The 20,775-nt window shown below is 44.7% G+C and overlaps 1 protein-coding gene across 1 annotated transcript; it reads right to left on the bottom strand.

Moving 5' to 3' along the window:
* Positions 1–8,459: 8,459 nt before the first annotated feature.
* On the bottom strand, positions 8,460–14,499 carry LOC311137672 (ADP-ribosylation factor 4-like). The gene is made up of 6 exons (XM_084172200.1): positions 14,012–14,499; positions 13,410–13,490; positions 12,400–12,509; positions 12,194–12,265; positions 10,131–10,256; positions 8,460–10,039 (listed from the first exon to the last, which is right to left on the bottom strand). The coding sequence occupies exons 1-6, from the start codon at positions 14,076–14,078 to the stop codon at positions 9,953–9,955; spliced, it is 543 nt and encodes a 180-aa protein (XP_084028326.1). The 5' UTR covers positions 14,079–14,499; the 3' UTR covers positions 8,460–9,952.
* Positions 14,500–20,775: the final 6,276 nt, after the last annotated feature.

The following is a 20,775-nucleotide window of genomic DNA, read 5'->3' as shown; positions in this document are numbered from 1 at the left end:
CCTGGATCCTTTCACAGCATTATAAGGCTGCTTTGAGACAATGACTTATCAATGACCCAAGCCCAGCTCAGTTAATCCCTTGCTGAGTCATCATAATGTTTTAGCAAATGTACATTACACCAGGGGCATTGGTAGACACAATGTAAGTAACCTAATTTATTTCCCTCTAACTGCCCTGAATGCCTCAGCTAATCCTACAGCAGGTAGCGTAGTGGGTAAGAGCGTTGTGCCAGTAACCGAAACGTCGCTGGTTCTAATCCCTGAACCGACTAGGTGAAAAATCTGTCGATGTGCCCTTAAGCAAGGCACTTAACCCTAATTGCTCCTGTAAGACGCTCTGGATAAGAGTGTCTGCTAAATGACTAAGATGTATTGTATGCAGCAATCATGTGCCTATGAACCAGATGTATGCTGTTAGCACTGAGGAGGTGTGCCCTAGTAGGAAGTCCACTGTGTGCAGCTCACCCTGCACTAACATAAATAACATGAGAATATCTACTTCTACCAAGCTTCCCAGTAAAGCAATGAAAACAAGCAAGCATCCCAGAAAAGTACTCAAAATAGCCCACGTTAACATACAGTGCCTTCGGAAAGTATTTAGACTCCATGACTTTTTCCACATTTTGTTATGTTACAGCCTTATTCTAAAATTGATTAAATTGTTTTTTTCCACTCATCAATCTACACAAAACACCCCATAATGCAAAAACAGGTTTTTAAAAATGTTTGTTAATTTATCCCCCCCCAAAATTGAAATGTGACATTGACATAAGTATTCAGACCCTCTGCTGATCCTCTCAACCTCTTTCATGTTGGATGGGGAGCATTGCTGCACAGCTATTTTCAGGTCTCTCCAGAGATGTTCGATTGGGTTCAAGTACGGGCTCTGGCTGGACCACTCAAGGACATTCAGAGACTTGTCCCGAAGCCACTCCTGCGTTGTCTTGGCTGTGTGCTTAGGGTCATTGTCCTGTTAGAAGGTGAACCTTCACCCCATTCTGAGGTCCTGAGCGCTCTGGAGCAGGTTTTCATCAAGGATCCCTCTGTACTTTGTTCCATTCGTCTTTGCCTCGATCCTGACTAGTCTCCCAGTCCCTGCTGCTGAAAAATATCCCAACAGCGTGATGCTGCCACCACCATGCTTCACCAAAGGGATAGTGCCAGGTTTCCTCCAGACATGATGCTTGGCATTCAGGCCAAAGAGTTCAATCTTGGTTTCATCAGACCAGAGAATTTTCCTTCTCATGGTCTGAGAGTCTTTAGGTGCCTTTTGGCAAACTCCAAGCGGACTGTCATGTGCCTTTTACTGAGGAGTGGCTTCCGTCTGGCCACTCTACCATAAATGCCTGATTGGTGGAGTGCTGCAGAGATGTTTGTCCTTCTGGAAGGTTCTCCCATCTCCACAGAGGATCTCTAGAGCTCTGTCAGAGTACCATCAGGTTATTGGTCACCTCCCTGGCTCAGTTTGGCAGCTCTAGGAAGAGTCTTGGTGGTTCCAAACTTCTTCCATTTAAGAATGATGGAGGCCACTGTGTTCTTGGGGACCTTCAATGCTGCAGAAATGTGTTGTTATCCTTCCCTAGATCTGTGCCTCGACACAATCTTGTCTCGGAGCTCTACGGACAATTCCTTTGACCTCATGGCTTGGTTTTTGCTCTGACATGCACTGTCATCTGTGGGACCTTATATAGACATGTGTGTGCCTTTCCAAATCATGTCCAATCAATTGAATTTACCAAAGGTGGACTCCAATCAAGTTGTAGAAACATCTCAAGGATGATCAATGGAAAGAGAATGCACCTGAGCTGAAAAATTTGTCATTATGATTTATTGTGTGTAGAAATAAATATGTAACGTAACAAAATGTGGAAAAAGGGAAGGGGTCTGAATACTTTCCGAAGGCACTGTATGCAGCAAGTGAGTTTAAAGTTTGGGGAAGATAATTTTCACTATAGAAATGCACTTTTATAATAAAAGCATCACATGCATAATTGCATTTGTGGTCACTTTTAAGAATGGAACATTTCCACTTATAGCCTACTGCCATGTGCGCATTGCTGCGCTGATAATGTGAACAAATGAAATAGCCTAATAGTTTATCAACATTTTAAGCTAAAGGTTCTGATCTGTTGCGTCAGCCACATTGCGTAACAAAGTATTTTTTATGTTAGTGGTTGTATTAATATGGAATCTATCGCAGCCCACAACTGTCACAGACTATGTTTGGAATATTTATTTCTCACACAGAATAGAATAGGTCAACTTTTGTACTATTGGGGATAGTAGATTTACATAGGCTAGTGCTTTTGCTGTTCATTAGGCTTCTCATCTTGTTGGCTGACAAAAAAAAAATGTGGACAGTTCTTCCAATATCTTCAATATGCACCTCGGAATGGATAAGGACGTGCTCAGTTGCATCTCTGATGTGTCTCTCTTCATTTGTAGCCTGTGAGATAGGCCCGATCACTTGAAGGAGAGCCATGTGACTGAGAGGTGCTTCGGCATGCAACTTGGAGAAGGGAATTCTAATTATTATATTCAGCCCATGGGCACAACGGCCACTGGCCGCGAAAGGCATGGATTGTTTTAGGGGGCATTACGGCCACACAAAGGGGATGCAGCCCGGAAATTTGAGGCATTATCAAGTGCTTATCAAATTGTGAATGAAAGGCTGATGAAGTGTGTACAGCCTGCGCAAAAAAACTAAGCAGAGCTCATGCCTTTCATGTGACTTTTTTCAAATCATCATTAGAGTCGAATCATGCAGCCTTAGAAAGTATTAAATATCAAAACATATAGCCCAACATTTGTATGACAACTAAAGTCACATAAATAACTTTAAATTAAGTATATAGTGAGGGAAACAAGTATTTGATCCCCTGCTGATTTTGTACGTTTGCCCACTGACAAAGAAATTATCAGTCTATAATTTTAATGGTAGGTTTATTTGAACAGGGAGAGACAGAATAACAGCAAAAAAATCCAGAAAAACGCATGTAAACATTTTTATAAATTCATTTGCATTTTAATGAGGGAAATAAGTATTTGACCCCCTCTCAATCAGAAAGATTTCTGGCTCCCAGGTGTCTTTTATACAGGTAACGAGCTTAAAAGGGAGTGCTTCTAATCTCAGCTTGTTACCTGTATAAAAGACACCTGTCCACAGAAGCAATCAATCAATCAGATTACAAACTCTCCACCATGGCCAAGACCAAAGAGCTCTCCAAGGATGTCAGGGACAAGATTGTAGACCTACACAAGGCTGGAATGGGCTAAAAGACCATCGCCAAGCAGCTTGGTGAGAAGATGACAACAGTTGGTGTGATTATTCGCAAATGGAAGAAACACAAAATAACTGTCAATCTCCCTCGGCCTGGGGCTCCATGCAAGATCTCACCTCGTGGAGTTGCAATGATCATGAGAACGGTGAGGAATCAGCCCAGAACTACACGGGAGGATCTTGTCAATGATCTCAAGGCAGCTGGGACCATAGTCACCAAGAAAACAATTGGTAACACACTACACCGTGAAGGACTGAAATCCTGCAGCGCCCGCAAGGTCCCCCTGCTCAAGAAAGCACGTATACATGCCCGTCTGAAGTTTGCCAATGAACATCTGAATGATTCAGAGGAGAACTGGGTGAAAGTGTTGTGGTCAGATGAGACCAAAATAGAGCTCTTTGGCATCAACTCAATTCGCCATGTTTGGAGGAAGAGGAATGCTGCCTATGACCCCAAGAACACCATCCCCACCGTCAAACATGGAGGTGGAAACATTATTTTCAGCCAGGGAATTGAAAATGACAATGACCCAAAACACACGGCCAAGGCAACAAAGGAGTGGCTCAAGAAGAAGCACATTAAGGTCCTGGAGTGGCCTAGCCAGTCTCCAGACCTTCATCCCATAGAAAATCTGTGGAGGGAGCTGAAGGTTCGAGTTGCCAAACGTCAGCCTCGAAACCTTAATGACTTGGAGAAGATCTGCAAAGAGGAGTGGGACAAAATCCCTCCTGAGATGTGCGCAAACCTGGTGGCCAACTACAAGAAACGTCTGACCTCTGTGATTGCCAACAAGGGTTTTGCCACCAAGTACTAAGTCATGTTTTGCAGAGGGGTCAAATACTTATTTCCCTCATTAAATGTTTCTTTGTTAACCGCTCAACACAGAATAGCCGCATGTATTCTTCATACTATAAAATAATATAAAATAATGCCACGGAATTCTAAGCAATTCTTGTCTGCTAAATGAACTAGTGTCGCCCACAACCATATGGCATAGCCAGATCAGGGCCTGACATAAGGACAACTCAGAGTATGCTATTCTGTTCTTCTGAAATAGACTACATTTTCTTCATATCATGTTTCTTTAGACCTGTCTAAAATAAATAATGGATTTATTGTGATGGTGTAGGCTATATTACATGGATTTATTAGACTTAAAATGTAGACGTTCTAAAGGTCTGCATCAGTGGCTTGTAGGCTATGCTTGGAAGCCAGGAGATGCTAAATGTGTTTATATTAGTTAACGGTCAATTACCATGAGACCGGCAGTTATTTGCTTGACAATCACCTGCTGACAAAATGTAATGACCGCCACAGCCCTAGTCACCGGCTTCATTAACAAGTGCATCCACGACGTCTTCCCCAGAAGAAATGGGTTACAGGCAACATCGAAACTGAGCTAAAGGCTTAAGCTGTCACTTTCAAGGAGTGGGACACTAATCCGGACGCTTATAAGAAATCACGCCTCAGACGAGCCATCAAACAGGCAAAGCGTCAATATAGGACTATGATCGAATCCTACTACGCCGCTCTGGCGCTCGACAGACATGGCAGGGCTTGCAAAGTATAAATACAAACGGAAACCCAGCCACAAGCTTCCCTGCGAAGCAAGCCTACCAGATCATCTAAATGCCTTCTATGCAAGCAACACTGAACCATGCATGAGAGCACCAGCTGTTCCGGATGACTGTGTGATCTCGCTTTTGTAATGGGACATTTTTAATTGTATGTGTCCACATAACTGAGTTGTGACTAACCTTGTGAAACTGTGTGAAACTGTCCTATTATCATCTCCTGTTCTGGGGAGTATAATCCTGTGTTGCAAAAACAGCTGCACGTGTGTCCTTGTACAGATAAAAACAGAACAGAGTTCCGCCCAAGAAGAAACTATAAAGATATGTGCTTATCACCCAATGCTTCGGAATTCAGACTGCGCTGTGTAAATCTGTTATTCTCCTGAGCTCAGAAAAATAAAGAATCTTAGTTTGACTTGGACTCCAGCAAATCCTTATTTTATCATATCCACCACACTCTCCATAGCCGATGTAAGACTTTTAAACAGGTTAACATTTGCAAGGCCGCGGGGCCAGACGGAATACCAGGACTCGTACTCAGAGCATGCGCTGACCAGCTGGCAAGTGTCTTCACTGACATTTTCAACCTATCCCTTACCCGGTCTGTAAATCCATCTTGTTTCAAGTAGACCACCATAGTCCCCGTGCCAATAAACACCAAGGTAACCTGCCTAAATTACTATCATTCCGTAGCGTTAACATTTATAGTCATGAAATGCTTTGAAAGGCTGGTCATGGCTCACATCAACACCATCATCCCAGACACCCCAATTCACATATCATCCCAGACACTCCAATTCACATACCTCCCCAACAGATCCACAGATGACAGAATCTCTATTGCACTCCACACTGCCCTCACCCACCTGGACAAAAGGAATACCTATGTAAGAATGCTGTTCATTGACTACAGCTCAGCATTCAACCCCATAGTCCCCTCAAAGCTCATAACCAATCTCAGTACCCTGGGACTGAACAACTCCCTCTGCAACTAAATCATGGACTTCATGACTGGCCACCCCCAGGCAGTGAGGGTAGGCAACAACACATCAGACACGCTGACCATCACCACGGGGGCCTCTCAGGGGTGTGCTTATCCCCTCCTGTACTCCCTGTTCACCCAGGCGTGGCTGTACACAACCCAAACACCATCATCAAGGATGCTGACACGACGGTGGTAGGACTGAACACTGATGACAATGAGGCAGACAGCCCATAGGAAGGTCAGAGACCTGGCAGTGTTGTGCCAGGACAACCTCTCCCTCAAAGTCAGCAAGACAAAGGATCTGATCGTGGACTACAAGAAACAGAGGAGCGAGCACACACCCCATCCACATCGATGGGGCTGTAGTGGAGCGGGTCAAGAGCTTCAAGTTCCTCGGTGTCCACATCACTACGGAATTAACATGGTCCACACACATCCACACAGTTGTGAAGAGGGCACGACAGCGCCTCGTCCCCCTCAGGAGGTTGAAAAGACTTGGCATGGGCCCTCAACTGCACCATTGAGAGCATCTTGATTGGCTGCATCACCGCAAGGCGCTACAGAGGGTGGTGAGTATGGCCCAGTACATCACTCAAGCTGAGCTCCCTGCCATCCAAGACCTCTATACCAGGTGGTGTCAAAGGAAGGCCCAGAAAATTGTCAAAGACTCCAGCCACCCAAGCCATAGACTGTTCTCTTTGCTAATGCACCAAGTCTGGAACCAACAGGACCCTGAACAGCTTCTACCCCCAAGCCATAAGACCGCTAAATAGCTAATCAAATAGCTACCCGGACTACCTGCATTGACCCTTTTTTGCACCAACTTTCTTGCACTGACTATGCACACTCACACATAATTACATTGACGCCACACACTCATCACATACGCTGCTGCCACTGTCTATTATCTATCCTGTTGCCTAGTCACTTTACCCCTGCCTACAGTATATCTACCTCAACTACCTCATACCCCTGCACATCGACTCGATACTGGTACTCCCTGTACATAGCCATGTTATTTTAACTCTTTATTGTTATTCACTATGTATTCCACTTGTTACTATTTAATTTCTTTCTTTATTTTAAATATCTATATTGTTGCAAAAGGACCCGTAAGTAAACATTTCACTGTTAGTGGACACCTGTTGTTTACAAAGCATGTGACAAATAATTTTTAATTTGACTCAACCTCTCTTTGCTGTAACACAAATAAAAGGCAGGTAGCTTAGTGGTTAAGAGCGTTGTGCCAGTAACTGAAAGATCGCTGGTTCTAATCCCCGAGCCGACTAGGTGAAAAATCTGTCAATGTTCCCTTGAGCAAGGCACTTAACCCTAATTGCTTATGTAAGTCACTCTGGATAAGCGCGTCTGCTAAATGACTCAAATGTAAATAAAAGGAAACTTGTGAATATTATTGTGAGGATCATTCCTACTGTATTGTTTGACCAATCCACTCTCTTTACTCCATAACAAATTACTTATCTGTAATTTGAGACAAAGAGATCACTCACAGTCATATTTCATACTACTGACTTAGCACAAACACAGCTTATACCCAACCCCTCCCAACAGAAACTACCTGGGGTGACACACACACACACACAACCATGCTAACTACTCCCTCTGGTGGATTACAACTGCCATCTCATGATCTGTCTGAACATTTCAGTCCTCTATTAGAGGTTCCCAAACTCGTGGGGGGGGGGGGGGGGGGGGGGGCCAGGCCAGGACCGTTTTGTTTTTTGCCCTAGCACTACACAGCTGATTCACAGCTTGATGATGACTTGGTTATTTGAATCAGCTGTGTAGCACATTAGAAAGGTACATTTACATTTAGCAGACGCTTTTATCCATTACGACTTACAGGAGCAATTAGGGTTAAGTGCCTTGTTCAAGGGCACATAGATTTTTCACTTAGTTGGCTCTGGGATTCGAACCAGCGACCTTTCGGTTACTGGCCCAACGCTAGGCTACCTGCCGCCCAATTTCCATTATAAACTAAGACAACTGGTGTGATATCATTATACCTGAAAGTACCTGATAACACAAACTAAAGATTCTTCTAGTCGATGTACAGCACGACAACAGGAAGGGCAAAGAGACGTGGGCTCCGGGATGACGTTTACCCTAGGTACAGATCTAGGATCAGCTTCCCCTCCCCAAATCCTAACCTTAACCATTAGTGGGGGAAATGCTAAACTGACCCAAGATCAGCGTCTATGGGCAACTTCACCCTACACCGAGATGTGGCAGTGTGGACTATGGTTTCACACCCCCTCGATACTTTAGGTAAAACCTGACTGAGGCACTGTGAAATCAAGGACATTTGACAGAAAAGTATTTTGCATCAGTTTGGTCCTCGTTTCATCTCATTAAAGATTGCCACTCAGCCAGTCAAGTGAATGCGCAGTCACCCTCCAGGTTTCTCTAGTGTTGGCTTTGGAACGATACCAGAAGGGAGCCTATTCACTTCCACCAGAGAGACCTAAAGCTTTTGGCCACCAAACATGAAGCATTACATTAAACATTCCTTAACGCAATCTACAGAGAATTACATACGTATACTGAAATATCCAGATCACATGAACCCAGACAAGCTAAATGTAATCCTCAGAAAAATACAATTTAAAACAGGTGAATTTATTTAGAGATCTTTTGTAAAACAATTAGTTATCACATCATTCAAAGTTGTGTAGCAGCTTCCTGCAGCATTGGTCAGTTGGAATGTATGCCTAGCTCAAGGAGATGGTGTAGGTGTGTGTGTGGAAGGGTCAGATTAAGCGTGCAAAATCAGCCAGAAGAGCGCACCGAGCCACAAGCATGCGCAGCTGAGCCAAAGCATGCCACTGCACTATACAACACTGATATTGACCTTGTTCCAATGCTTAGAAAACATATCCTTTCTGCTGCTTTCCTTTCCTTCCTTGAGGTCATCAAAGATTGGACAAGTGAGGACAAGGTTTCCACTACATTGTTTCAAGCCAATACTTCTTAAATCTGTAATACCTTTCAAGGAAGGGCAGGAAGGAAGAAAGCATTTAAGTATTAGAACAGGCCCAGTCTGGGTTAGGTGCTGCTTATTCTAACTAAACAGCCTCCTGTGGTTTCAGCTTGCTCAAGGTAGAAGTTGTACCTAACCACAGCTCCTGGATCATGTTTACCCATCCTAACCTGAACCATAAAGGGGGATGAAAAAGTATCCAGCCCATTTCAATGTTTAGTGGCAGCAACTACCTATCCATTTCAGATTCCCACAGCTTACATCAAAGCACATAAGGAAATGGGTTATTACATTAAAAAAGGGCAATAGTCAAGAATCTCCTCTTTTCTATGTGGAGAGCCCAGAGCAAACCTACCCTACAATGAGATGGCGAAAATAGGAAGTACCAGGAGCCAACTGTTTCCTGTGATTCCATTCACTGGGAGGAATTCCATTTGGCTCCCAGTGCAGAAAGACTTCCTCAAACATCTGGAGGTTTATGGCATCACTGTCTTCATCTCATTCTAGAAGCTTCTGTCCCTTACCGAGGTGACATAGAATGGCAATGATGTCACAGGGGTGAGGGGTAAAGGGTTGTTTCAGTGAAAATGTCCATGAGGTCTAGTGGAACTGAACAGTTTGAGGTAGAAGTTGCCCTTAACCACAGACCTAGGATCAGATTACAACACCCCCAATCCTAATCTTAACCATAGGCATATACACACACAAAAAAGTCTGACCCAGGATCAGTGTTTGGGGGCAACTTTGACCCAGCTGAACACTGTGCAGAGGAAGGAGAGGGGGCGTCTCAATGGTGTCTCAAAGCAGCCATTTGCCAAACATGCAACTGAGAGCGACAGTTTATCTGCTGCGAGACATGAGGTTGGGGAAAAAGTGAAGATTAGACGAGTATATGAAGGGATGACAGTAAAGTAAAAGAAAGTAAAAAGAGTAGTAAAATAATAAGATGTTCCAGGTATTGATTGCATTGTCCACAAGTTCCGTCCATTCTAGGAGCACAAGTTCTTCAAGACCAAACATGTCTTGATTAAAGGGGTCAGTCTTTCTCTCCGAGGTGTTCTCGACCTCCTTTTATCGTTCTCTGCTTCTTGCTCTCCTGTGATGTCCGGTATTATTGCTTTGACAGCTCGTTGGAAAGCCAGTCCAGTCCTTCATACAGTCCTGTGCCCTGGGTCGCACAGGTCGCCTGCACGTGCCACTAAGAAGAGCGAGAGAAAGAAAAACATTGAGAAGAGTGTGCCTGCATATGTCTATGTCGGTGTTTACACAGGCGTGAGTGAGAGACTCACCACTCTGCTGCGGAGGCTCTGCAGTCCCAGTTTGTCTGTGAGGTCGCTGACCGCCATAGCGTTGGGAAGGTCCTGCTTGTTAGCAAAAACCAGTAACACTGCTTCTCTCAACTCATCCTCCTGGAGCTGGGGGGGGGGGGGGGCAGAGTGATTAGATCGCTAGTTTGAGATACTGAGCTCTTGCTCAGAAAGTCAACAAGTTTCAAAGTTTATTCCCCACGTGCACAGGATACAACAGGTGTAAAACAGTACAGTGAAATTCTTACCTTGAGAGGTCTTTTCCAACAATGCAGTGATAATATAGACAATAGAAAATATAATACAAATAAACTACGACGCAAGTTAAAAGAACACAAGAATGCAAGTATATACATGTCAGTGCCACTACCTTATTCAATGTACAGGAGTGGTTAAGGTGGGTTTATACATGAAAAGTGACTGGTAATAGGCTATACATGCAAGCTGGGCTGAAAAGTGACTGGTAGCAGGAATATATAAATAAGTTTGGTAATATACTAATTATATATACAAACACATAAACAGGAGTAAGTGACCAGTAGCAGGATAAATACTAATGGTATTGGCAATCAATAATCAATGTACAGCAGCTTAAGGGAGTAATAAATCTAATCAAATAATTTTAGCAGCAGCATAAATTGTGTCTGAGTGGGTAGAGACCTGTGGATGGGCATAGAGTCAGTGTGGATAGTCTGTGGGAGAGGAGTAGTTGTCAGCCATTTAACAGTTATGGCCATGGGATAGAAGCTGTTTAGGAGTGTTTGTCTGAGCCTTTATGCACTGGTACCGCCTGCCGAACGGGAGCATGGAGAACAGTCCATGTCTCGGGTGGCTGGTGTTTTGGCAATTTTTCAGGCCTTTCTTAGACACCACCTGGCGTGTACGTCCATGGATGGCTGGGAGCTCGCCCCCAGTAATGCGCTGGGCCGTCCGCACCACCCTCTGTAGGGCCTTCCGGACGCGGGCAGTTGCCATATTAGACGGTGATACAACCAGTCAGGATGCTCTCAGTAGTCCCGTGTAGCTCAGTTGGTAGAGCATGGCGTTTACAATGCCAGGGTTGTGGGTTCGTTTCCCACAGGGGGCCAGTATGGATTTTTTATTTTTTTTATACATGTATGCACTCACTAACTGTTAGTCGATAAGAGCGTCTGCTAAATGACTAAAATGTTAAATTAGTGCAGCTGTAAAAGTTCCTCATGATCTGAGGGGGAAGAGGCGTTGCAGTGCCTTCTTCACAACCATTCTGGTGTGAGAGGACCATGTTGAGTCCTCAGTTATGTGGACACAGAGGAACTTGATGCTCTTGACCCTCTCCACTGCAGCCCCGTCAATGTAAATGGGGGTGTGCACCCCCACCAAGTTTCAACGTCCAATCAATTATAAATAAATACACCAGGCAAAGACACTTTGCAAGTCTATAGGCCTACAAACCATACCAACAGTAAATATACCTAACCAGGGCTCTAAAGTGTGACAAATTTGGTTGCATATGTTACTAAATATTTTGCTGTGTGACCAGGAGTTTTATTTTGGGAGCACTGTGTGAAAAACCTCCCAAATAATTGTTGTAATGATAAGGCGTCGCTGTACCGTTGTACAGGGGGGAATAAGCTTGAAATGGGCATGGTCTAATTGACTAAACCACCAAAAACAACCAACAAGTTTCGATTTCTTAATGAACCAGAAAATCAGTAGTTATTTCTGGTTGTTTATCAAAGTTAGCTGGTTAACTCATTGAACGTGCTTTGTAGTATACCCCTCTGGTAACTTTACCAGTATATCCAGGTATTTGTATCAACATTTTAGCTTTTATAATTAACTAATGTTTTTACAATGTTAAATACTAGTTTCTAGGGCACAACATGTGCGTCAAGAGTAGCTAGAATTAATTTAGGCCCAATATAGGCTGTATCTCAATCAATAAAAAAGAATTCGTATTTTCAGGTGTTCCTAAATTTCATGTGGTGCTTCTAACTTTTTAAAGTTGGGAGCACCAGTGCTACCAATATATATATATTTTTAATTTAGAGCCCTGTACCCACCATTTTGGAGAGTTCCTCTGCAGATTCAGCCACTCTCTCTCTGTCGTTGCTGTCTACTACAAAGATCAGACCCTGAGGGAGGAACACAAAGTCAGAGAAGGGCAGGGACAGTCAGAGAGGAGGATGCCCTGAGGCATTACATGAGAGGAGTAAAAGAGTAGGCTGTAGTGTAGCCTCCCCGGTTTCCTTTTAGTGCATGCGTTTACCTGTGTGTTCTGGAAGTAGTGTCTCCAGAGGGGTCTGATCTTGTCCTGACCACCCACATCCCACACCGTGAAGCAGATGTTCTTATACTCCACCGTCTCCACGTTAAAGCCTGTCACCCACACACACCATTAAGGGCGTTAAATAAATTTCAGACATTTCTAATTTCCAGTGTTCAAAAACAATTGGAGTCACATGAGCTATCACCTTGGAAACTTTGAGGGTGTGTGGTGGACCTGTATGTATGTACGTATTGGGTTTAAAATGTCAATCCCACATTTTATGGATGGTAATAGATTATTAGGCTATATACACAATGTGTACAAAACATTAGGAACACCTTCCTAATATTGAGTTGCAACCCTTTTGCCCTCAGAACAGCTTCAATTCGTCGGGGCTTGGACTCTACTAGGTGTCGAAAGCGTTCCACAGGGATGCTGACTCCAATGCTTCCCACAGTTGTGTCAAGTTGGCTGGATGTAATGTGGGTGGAGGACCATTCTTGATTTACACAGGAAACTGTTGAGTGTGAAAAACCCAGCAGCGTTGCAGTTCTTGACACTCAAACGGTGAACCTGGTACCTACTACCATACCTAGTTCAAAGGCACTTAAATATTTTGTCTTGTCCATTCACCCTCTGAATGGTACAATCCATGTCTCAATTGTCTCAAGGCTTAAAAATCCTTCTTTAATTAACCTGTCTCCTCCCCTTCATCTACACTGATTGAAGTGGCTTTAACACGTGACATCAATAAGAGATCATAGCAGTCATCTGGATTTACCTGGTCAGCCGATGTCATGGAAAGAGCAGGCGTTCCTAATGTTTTGTACACTTAGTGTATGCATGTGATTAGTGACTGTCCAATATGCCTAGCTATGGTGACTATCTCGTTAAGTTAGCTCTCAATCGTACCTCAATTTAAAATCAACAAAGGTAAATAGAGTAGGAACAGTTGAGACTGGAAGGTGAAAGGAGGCGCGTGTGACCGTTTAAGTGTGTGTGTGTTTTACCAATAGTTGGAATGGTGGTCACTATTTCTCCCAGCTTCAGTTTGTACAATATAGTGGTTTTCCCTGCGGCATCCAAGCCCACTGAGAAAACACAAACAATGTTATGATCAAAATAATTCTCTCATTCGCACATACAACTGCAAGCATGAGTGAGCAATGACAAAATAACAAATGTCTACACTGTCACTTTTATTGACTACCCATATCGATACAGCTGCTTGAAGATACGAAAACCCATCAGAAAAAGCTAAGAAGATGGCTAGCTAACGTTAGCTAGAACTAGCAAACTACTCTGCTAGACTAGATAGGGATTTTGACACGACAGTGTCAGTGAACCACCAAAAAATAAGCTAGCTACAGTACTGTAGCAATTAGCAACACTTTAACAAATATTTACTAACGTTAAATACTTTAATGTTAACTAACGTAGCTAATGTTACTATTAGTATTCAAGCTAAACCATTTGGGTCAAACAAATCAGTTTTTCTTTATAGGTTACTTAATCAATAAAGACTCCCGTGGCGTGAGGTTTTACATTTGAAAGCTAAAGTTAGACAGCTGACCTGACATCTTTAGCTAGTTAGCGAACAGCCGACACTTACCCATAAGTATTCTCATCTGTTTCTTGCCGAACAGCCTGGTAAAAACTGACGAGATTAGGAGCCCCATGTTGTGCGTGAATGTCTAAATTTGAAGAAAAGCTTTTTTAAATTCTCGTCGTTGTTGAGACGAGGCGTGAATCGTTCTGTTTGTGACTCCCAAATTAAGAATCGTTTATTTCTGTCCTCTGATTCTGCTGCCACGTCCGGGCCAACGTGGAACTCGCGACGTCATCTATTTGACTCAACTTTATTAGTAATACAGTGGGTTCAATGTGGTGATCGAAATTGAACAACAGCAATAATATTAACAAACTAATGCAAGGACAATTGTCTTGACAAAAATTATCGTAAGTAAAACGACTCTGCATTTACGGGTTCGACCAACCCAACACTACTAATTTGTATCACATAAAAAAATGAGTAAAAAGGTAAATTGTTGTTCACACTGTTTATTTGCCAGCCAGCCAGCTGCAGTTCTATTGTGTGGCAGCAGATGTCATTACAACACGCTGTCATTGCAAGGCGAACTAATGTCACATCAGATAGATATACCCCCTCTTTGGTTAGTATTTCCCGAGGAAGAGTCGAAGTACTGTATCTATATAGAAGTACAAAGGTATGTGGACACCCCTTCAAACTAGTGGTTTCGGCTATTTCAGCCACATCCGTTGCTGACAGGTGTATAAAATCTGAAGAGCTCAGTGACATTCAACATGGCACCGTCATAGGATGCCACCTTTTCAATAAGTCAGTTCGTCAAATGTCTGCCCTGCTAGAGCTGCCCTGATCAATTGTAAGTCAAGTGGAAATGTCTAGGAGCAACATTGGCTCAGCGCGAAGTGGTAGGCCACACAAGCTCACAGAACGGGACCGCCTAGTGCTGAAGCACGAAGCACATAAAAATCTGTCCTCGGTTGCAACACTGACTACCGAGTTCCAAACTCCCTCTGGAAGCAACATCAGCACAATAACTGTTTGTCGGGAGCTTCATGAAATGGGTTTCCATGGCCGAGCAGCTGCACACAAGCCTAAGATCACAATTTGCAATGCCAAGCATCAGCTGGAGTGGCGTAAAGCTTGCCGCCATTGGATTCTGGAGCAGTGGAAACGCGTTCTCTGGAGTGATAAATCACACTTCACCATCTGCCAGTCCAACGGACTAATCTGGGTTTGGCAGATGCCAGGAGAACGCTACCTGCCCGAATGCATAGTGCCAACTGTAACGTTTGGTGGAGGAGGAATATTGGTCTGGGTCTGTTTTTCATGTTTCGGGCTAGGCCCCTTAGTTCCAGTGAAGGGAAATCTTAACGCTACAGCATACAATTACATTCTAAACGATTCTGTGCTTCCAACTTTGTGGCAACAGTTTGGGGAAGTCTCTTTCCTGTTTCAGTATGGCAAAGCTGAAAGTGAACGTGCATGAAACGAGGTCCATACAGAAATGGTTTGTCGAGATCAGTGTGGAAGAACTTGACTGGCCTGCACATAGCCCTGACCTCAACCCCATCATACACCTTTGGGATGAATTGGAACACAGACTGCAAGCCAGGCCTTATCTCCCAACATCAGTGCCCAACCTCACTAATGCTTTTGTGGCTGAATGGAAGCAAGACCCGCAGCAATGTTCCAACATCTAGTGGAAAGCCTTCCCAGAAGAGTGGAGGCTGTTATAGCAGCAAAGGGGGGACAAATTCCAAATCAATGTCCATGATTTTGGAATGAGATGTTCGAAGAGCAGGTGTCCACATACCGTCGGAAGTTTACATACACCTCAGCCAAATACATTGAAACTCAGTTTTTCACAATTCCTGACATTTAATCCTAGTAAAAATTCCCTGTCTTAGGTCAGTTAGGATCACCACTTTATTTTAAGAATGTGAAATGTCAGTATAATAGTAGAGCGATTTATTTCAGCTTTTATTTATTTCATCACATTCCCAGTGGGTCAGAAGTTTACATACACTCAATTAGTATTTGGTAGCATTGCCTTTAAATTGTTTAACTTGGGTCAAACGTTTCGGGTAGCCTCCTTGCCTCCTTGCTCGCACATGCTTTTTCAGTTCTGCCCACACATTTTCTATAGGATTGAGGTCAGGGCTTTGTGATGGCCACTCCAATACCTTGACTTTGTTGTCCTTAAGCCATTTTGCCATAACTTTGGAAGTATGCTTGGGGTCTTTGTCCATTTGGAAGACCCATTTGCGACTAAGCTTTAACTTCCTGACTGATGTCTTGAGATGTTGCTTCAATATATCCACATAATTTTCCTTCCTCATGATGCCATCTATTTTGTGAAGTGCACCAGTCCCTCCTGCAGCAAAGCACCCCCACAACATGATACTGCCACCCCCGTGCTTCACGGTTGGGATGGTGTTCTTCGGCTTGCAAGTCCCCCTTTTTCCTCCAAACATAACAATGGTCATTATGGCCAAACAGTTCTATTTTTGTTTCATCAGACCAGAGGACATTTCTCCAAAAAGTACGATCTTTGTCCCAATGTGCAGTTGCAAACCGTAGTCTGGCTTTTTTATGTTGGTTTTGGAGCAGTGGCTTCTTCCTTGCTGAGCGGCCTTTCAGGTTATGTCGATATAGGACTCGTTTTTACTGTGAATATAGATACTTTTGTACCTGTTTCCTCCAGCATCTTCACAAGGTCCTTTGCTGTTGTTCTGGATTTGATTTGCACTTTTCGCACCAAAGTACGTTCATCTCTAGGAGACAGAACACATCTCCTTCCTGAGCGGTATGGCGGCTGCGTGGTCCCATGGTGTTTATACTTGCGTACTATTGTTTGTACAGATGAACGTGGTACCTTCAGGCATTTGGAAATTGCTCCCAAGGATGAACCAGACTTGTGGAGGTCTGCCATTTTTTTCTGAGGTCTTGGCTGATTTCTTTTGATTTTCCCATGATGTCAAGCAAAGATGCACTGAGTTTGAAGGTAGGCCTTGAAATACATCCACAGGTACACCTCCAATTGACTCAAATGATGTCAATTAGCCTATCTTAGAAACTTATAAATCCATGACATCATTTTCTGGAATATTCCAAGCTGTTTAAAGGCACAGTCAACTTAGTGTATGTAAACTTCTGACCCACTGGAATTGTGATACAGTGAATTATAAGTGAAATAATCTGTCTGTAAACAATTGTTGGAAAAATTACTTGTGTCATGCACAAAGTAGATGTCCTAACCGACTTGCCAAAACTGGCTGTGGTCGGGAGAGGTTGTGTTTTCTCTAAGCAGGAGGTAAGCTTGGCTTCTTTTATGGTGTTGAGTAAAGCTTAAACCATGTATTTAGATCGTAGGTAGGTAGTTGTAGTTAGGTATTGTAGGTAGTTTATTTAGGTAGTTATTTAGGTAGTTATTGTAGGTTTCCGTAGGTAATTATTGTAGGTAAGTATTGTTTACGGCGGAGCCCGGCGAAGCACGAGGCTAGCTAGCTAGCGGGTAGCTACCGGTAACGTTTAGCAACGGTGGAGAGTTGTTTCCAATGTTAATGTGCCAGCTAGCCAACGTTTAATTTTTGCTGCGTTATGAAAGGAACTAGACACGGACACGAATTATCTGTTTAGTGTGTTAACACACTACTGGTAGTTTGTTGTAACCAAGTATTGGTGCTAAACTGTGTGTTATTGGATGCTAGCATGCTAGTTAGCTATGGCGTCATAGTTAGACATCGTGGGCTGTTGTGGGTAGTTACTGTAGGTTGGCATTGTCTTCGGAGGTGCCGGGTGTAGCACGAAGCTAGCTAGCTAGCCGTTTTTCAAACAGAGTCAACACAGTAGCCATTGTGTGCTGTACTGTGGCAGCTAAATACAATATATTTGTGCTAAGCTAGCCATCGTTTAATTATTGCTGCGTTATGAAAGGAACTAGACACGGACACGAATTATCTGCTTAGTGTGTTAACACACTATTGGTGGTTTGTTGTGACCAAGTGTTGGTGCTAAACTGTGTGTTATTGGATGCTAGCATGCTAGTTAGCTATGGTGTCATAGTTAGCTAGCTGAATAAAGTGGGTTGAGTCTATTCCTTTAAACATTGGACCGCTGTGGTTCACAACAATTCTGATTTCTAAAGGTGGAAGTTGGGAGAGTTTTTGTTTGGGTGGTTCAGTGAAACAATTATAGTTTCTGAGGTGGAAGTTTTGGTGAGGGAGGCCCTGCTCTCTCCTCTCCCAGATGTTTAGTTCATTTCATTCCGATCTCCTCTGCATTATTGTAGCCATTTGCTACAGCCTGTCAACTATGCCTCTGCCTATCCCTGTTCTCTCCTCTCTGCACAGGCTACACAAACGCCTCACACCGCGTGGCTGCTGCCTCTCTAACCTGGTGGTCCCTGCACGCACCCCACACCTGGAGTTCCAGGTCTCAGGCAGCCTCTGGAACTGCCGTTCTGCTGCCAACAAAGCTGACTTCATCCCCGCCTATGCTAACCTCCAGTCCCTCGACTTCCTGGCGCTGACGGAAACATGGATTACGACTGAAAACACTGCTACTCCTACTGCTCTCTCCTCGTCTGACCATGTGTTCTCGCATACCCCGAGAGCATCTGGTCAGAGGGGTGGTGGCACAGGAATCCTCATCTCTCCCAAGTGGACATTCTCAATTTTTCCCCTAACCCACCTGTCTATCTCCTCATTTGAATTCCATGCTGTCACAGTCACTAGCCCATTTAAGCTTAATATCCTTGTCATCTATCGCCCTCCAGGTTCCCTTGGAGAGTTCATCAATGAGCTTGACGCCTTGATAAGTTCCTTTCCTGAGGATGGCTCACCCCTCACAGTTTTGGGGGATTTCAACCTCCCTATGTCCACATTTGACTCATTTCTCTCTGCCTCCTTCTTTCCACTCCTCTCCTCTTTTGACCTCACCCTCTCACCGTCCCCCCCTACTCACAAGGCAGGCAATACGCTTGACCTCATCTTTACTAGATGCTGCTCTTCTACTAATCTCACTGCAACTCCCCTCCATGTCTCCGACCACTACTTTGTTTCCTTTTCTCTCTCGCTCTCCTCCAACACTACTCACTCTGCCCCTACACAGATGGTAATGCGCCGCCGCAACCTTCGCTCTCTCTCTCCCACTACTCTCTCCTCTTCCATCCTATCATCTCTTCCCTCTGCTCAATCCTTCTCCCTCCAATCTCCTGATTCTGCCTCCTCAACCCTCCTCTCCTCCCTTTCTGCATCCTTTGACTCTCTGTGTCCCCTATCCTCCCGGCCGGCTCGGTCCTCCCCTCCAGCTCCGTGGCTTGATGACTCATTGCGAGCTCACAGAACAGAGCTCCGGGCAGCGGAGCGGAAATGGAAGAAAACTAAACTCCCTGCCGACCTGGCATCTTTTCACTCCCTCCTCTCTACATTTTCTTCATCTGTTTCTGCTGCAAAGGCCACTTTCTACCACTCTAAATTCCAAGCATCTGCCTCTAACCCTAGGAAGCTCTTTGACACATTTTCCTCCCTCCTGAATCCCCCCCCCCCCCCCCCCCCCTCTCTCTCTGTGGATGACTTCGTCAACCACTTTGAAAAGAAGGTTGACGACATCCGATCCTCGTTTGTTAAGTCTAATGACACTGCTGGTCCTACTCACACTGCCCTACCCTATGCTTTGACTTCTTTCTCCCCTCTCTCTCCAGATAAAATCCTGCGACTTGTGACTGCAGGCCGCCCAACAACCTGCCCGCTTGACCCCATCCCCTCCTCTCTTCTCCAGACCATCTCCGGTGACCTTCTCCCCTACCTCACCTCGCTGATCAACTCATCCTTGACCGCTGGCCATGTCCCTTCCGTCTTCAAGAGAGCGAGAGTTGCTCCCCTTCTCAAAAAACCAACACTCGATCCCACTGATGTCAACAACTACAGACCAGTATCCCTTCTTTCTTTTCTTTCCAAAACTATTGAGCGTGCCGTCTTTAGCCAACTCTCTTGCTATCTCTCTCAGAATGACCTTCTTGATCCAAACCAGTCTGGTTTCAGGACTGGTCATTCAACTGAGACTGCTCTTCTCTGTGTCACGGAGGCTCTCCGCACTGCTAAAGCTAACTCTCTCTCCTCTGCTCTTGTCCTTCTAGACCTGTCTGCTGCCTTTGATACTGTGAACCATCAGATCCTCCTCTCCACCCTCTCCGAGCTGGGCATCTCCGGCGCGGCTCACTCCTGGATTGCGTCCTACCTGACCGGTCGCTCCTACCAAGTGGCGTGGCGAGAAGCTGTCTCCGCACCACGTGCTCTCACCACTGGTGTCCCCCAGGGCTCAGTTCTAGGCCCTCTCCTTTTCTCCCTATACACCAAGTCACTTGGCTCTGTCATATCCTCACATGGCCTCTCCTATCATTGCTACGCTGACGATACACAACTAATCTTCTCCTTTCCCCCTTCTGATAACCAGGTGGCGAATCGCATCTCTGCATGTCTGGCAGACATATCAGTATGGATGACGGATCACCACCTCAAGCTGAACCCTGGCAAGACGGAGCTGCTCTTCCTCCCGGGGAAGGACTGCCCGTTCCATGATCTCGCCATCACGGTTGACAACTCCGTTGTGTCCTCCTCCCAGAGTGCGAAGAGCCTTGGCGTGACCCTGGACAACACCCTGTCGTTCTCCGCTAACATCAAGGCGGTGACCCGCTCCTGCAGGTTCATGCTCTACAACATTCGGAGAGTACGACCCTGCCTTACACAGGAAGCGGCACAGGTCCTAATCCAGGCACTTGTCATCTCCCGTCTGGATTACTGCAACTCGCTGTTGGCTGGCCTCCC

This window comes from Coregonus lavaretus, assembly GCF_964263955.1.
Source record: "Coregonus lavaretus genome assembly, chromosome: 11".
In the NCBI taxonomy this organism is placed as follows: Eukaryota; Metazoa; Chordata; class Actinopteri; order Salmoniformes; family Salmonidae; genus Coregonus; species Coregonus lavaretus.
This window is presented reverse-complemented; position numbering and strand designations above follow the sequence as displayed.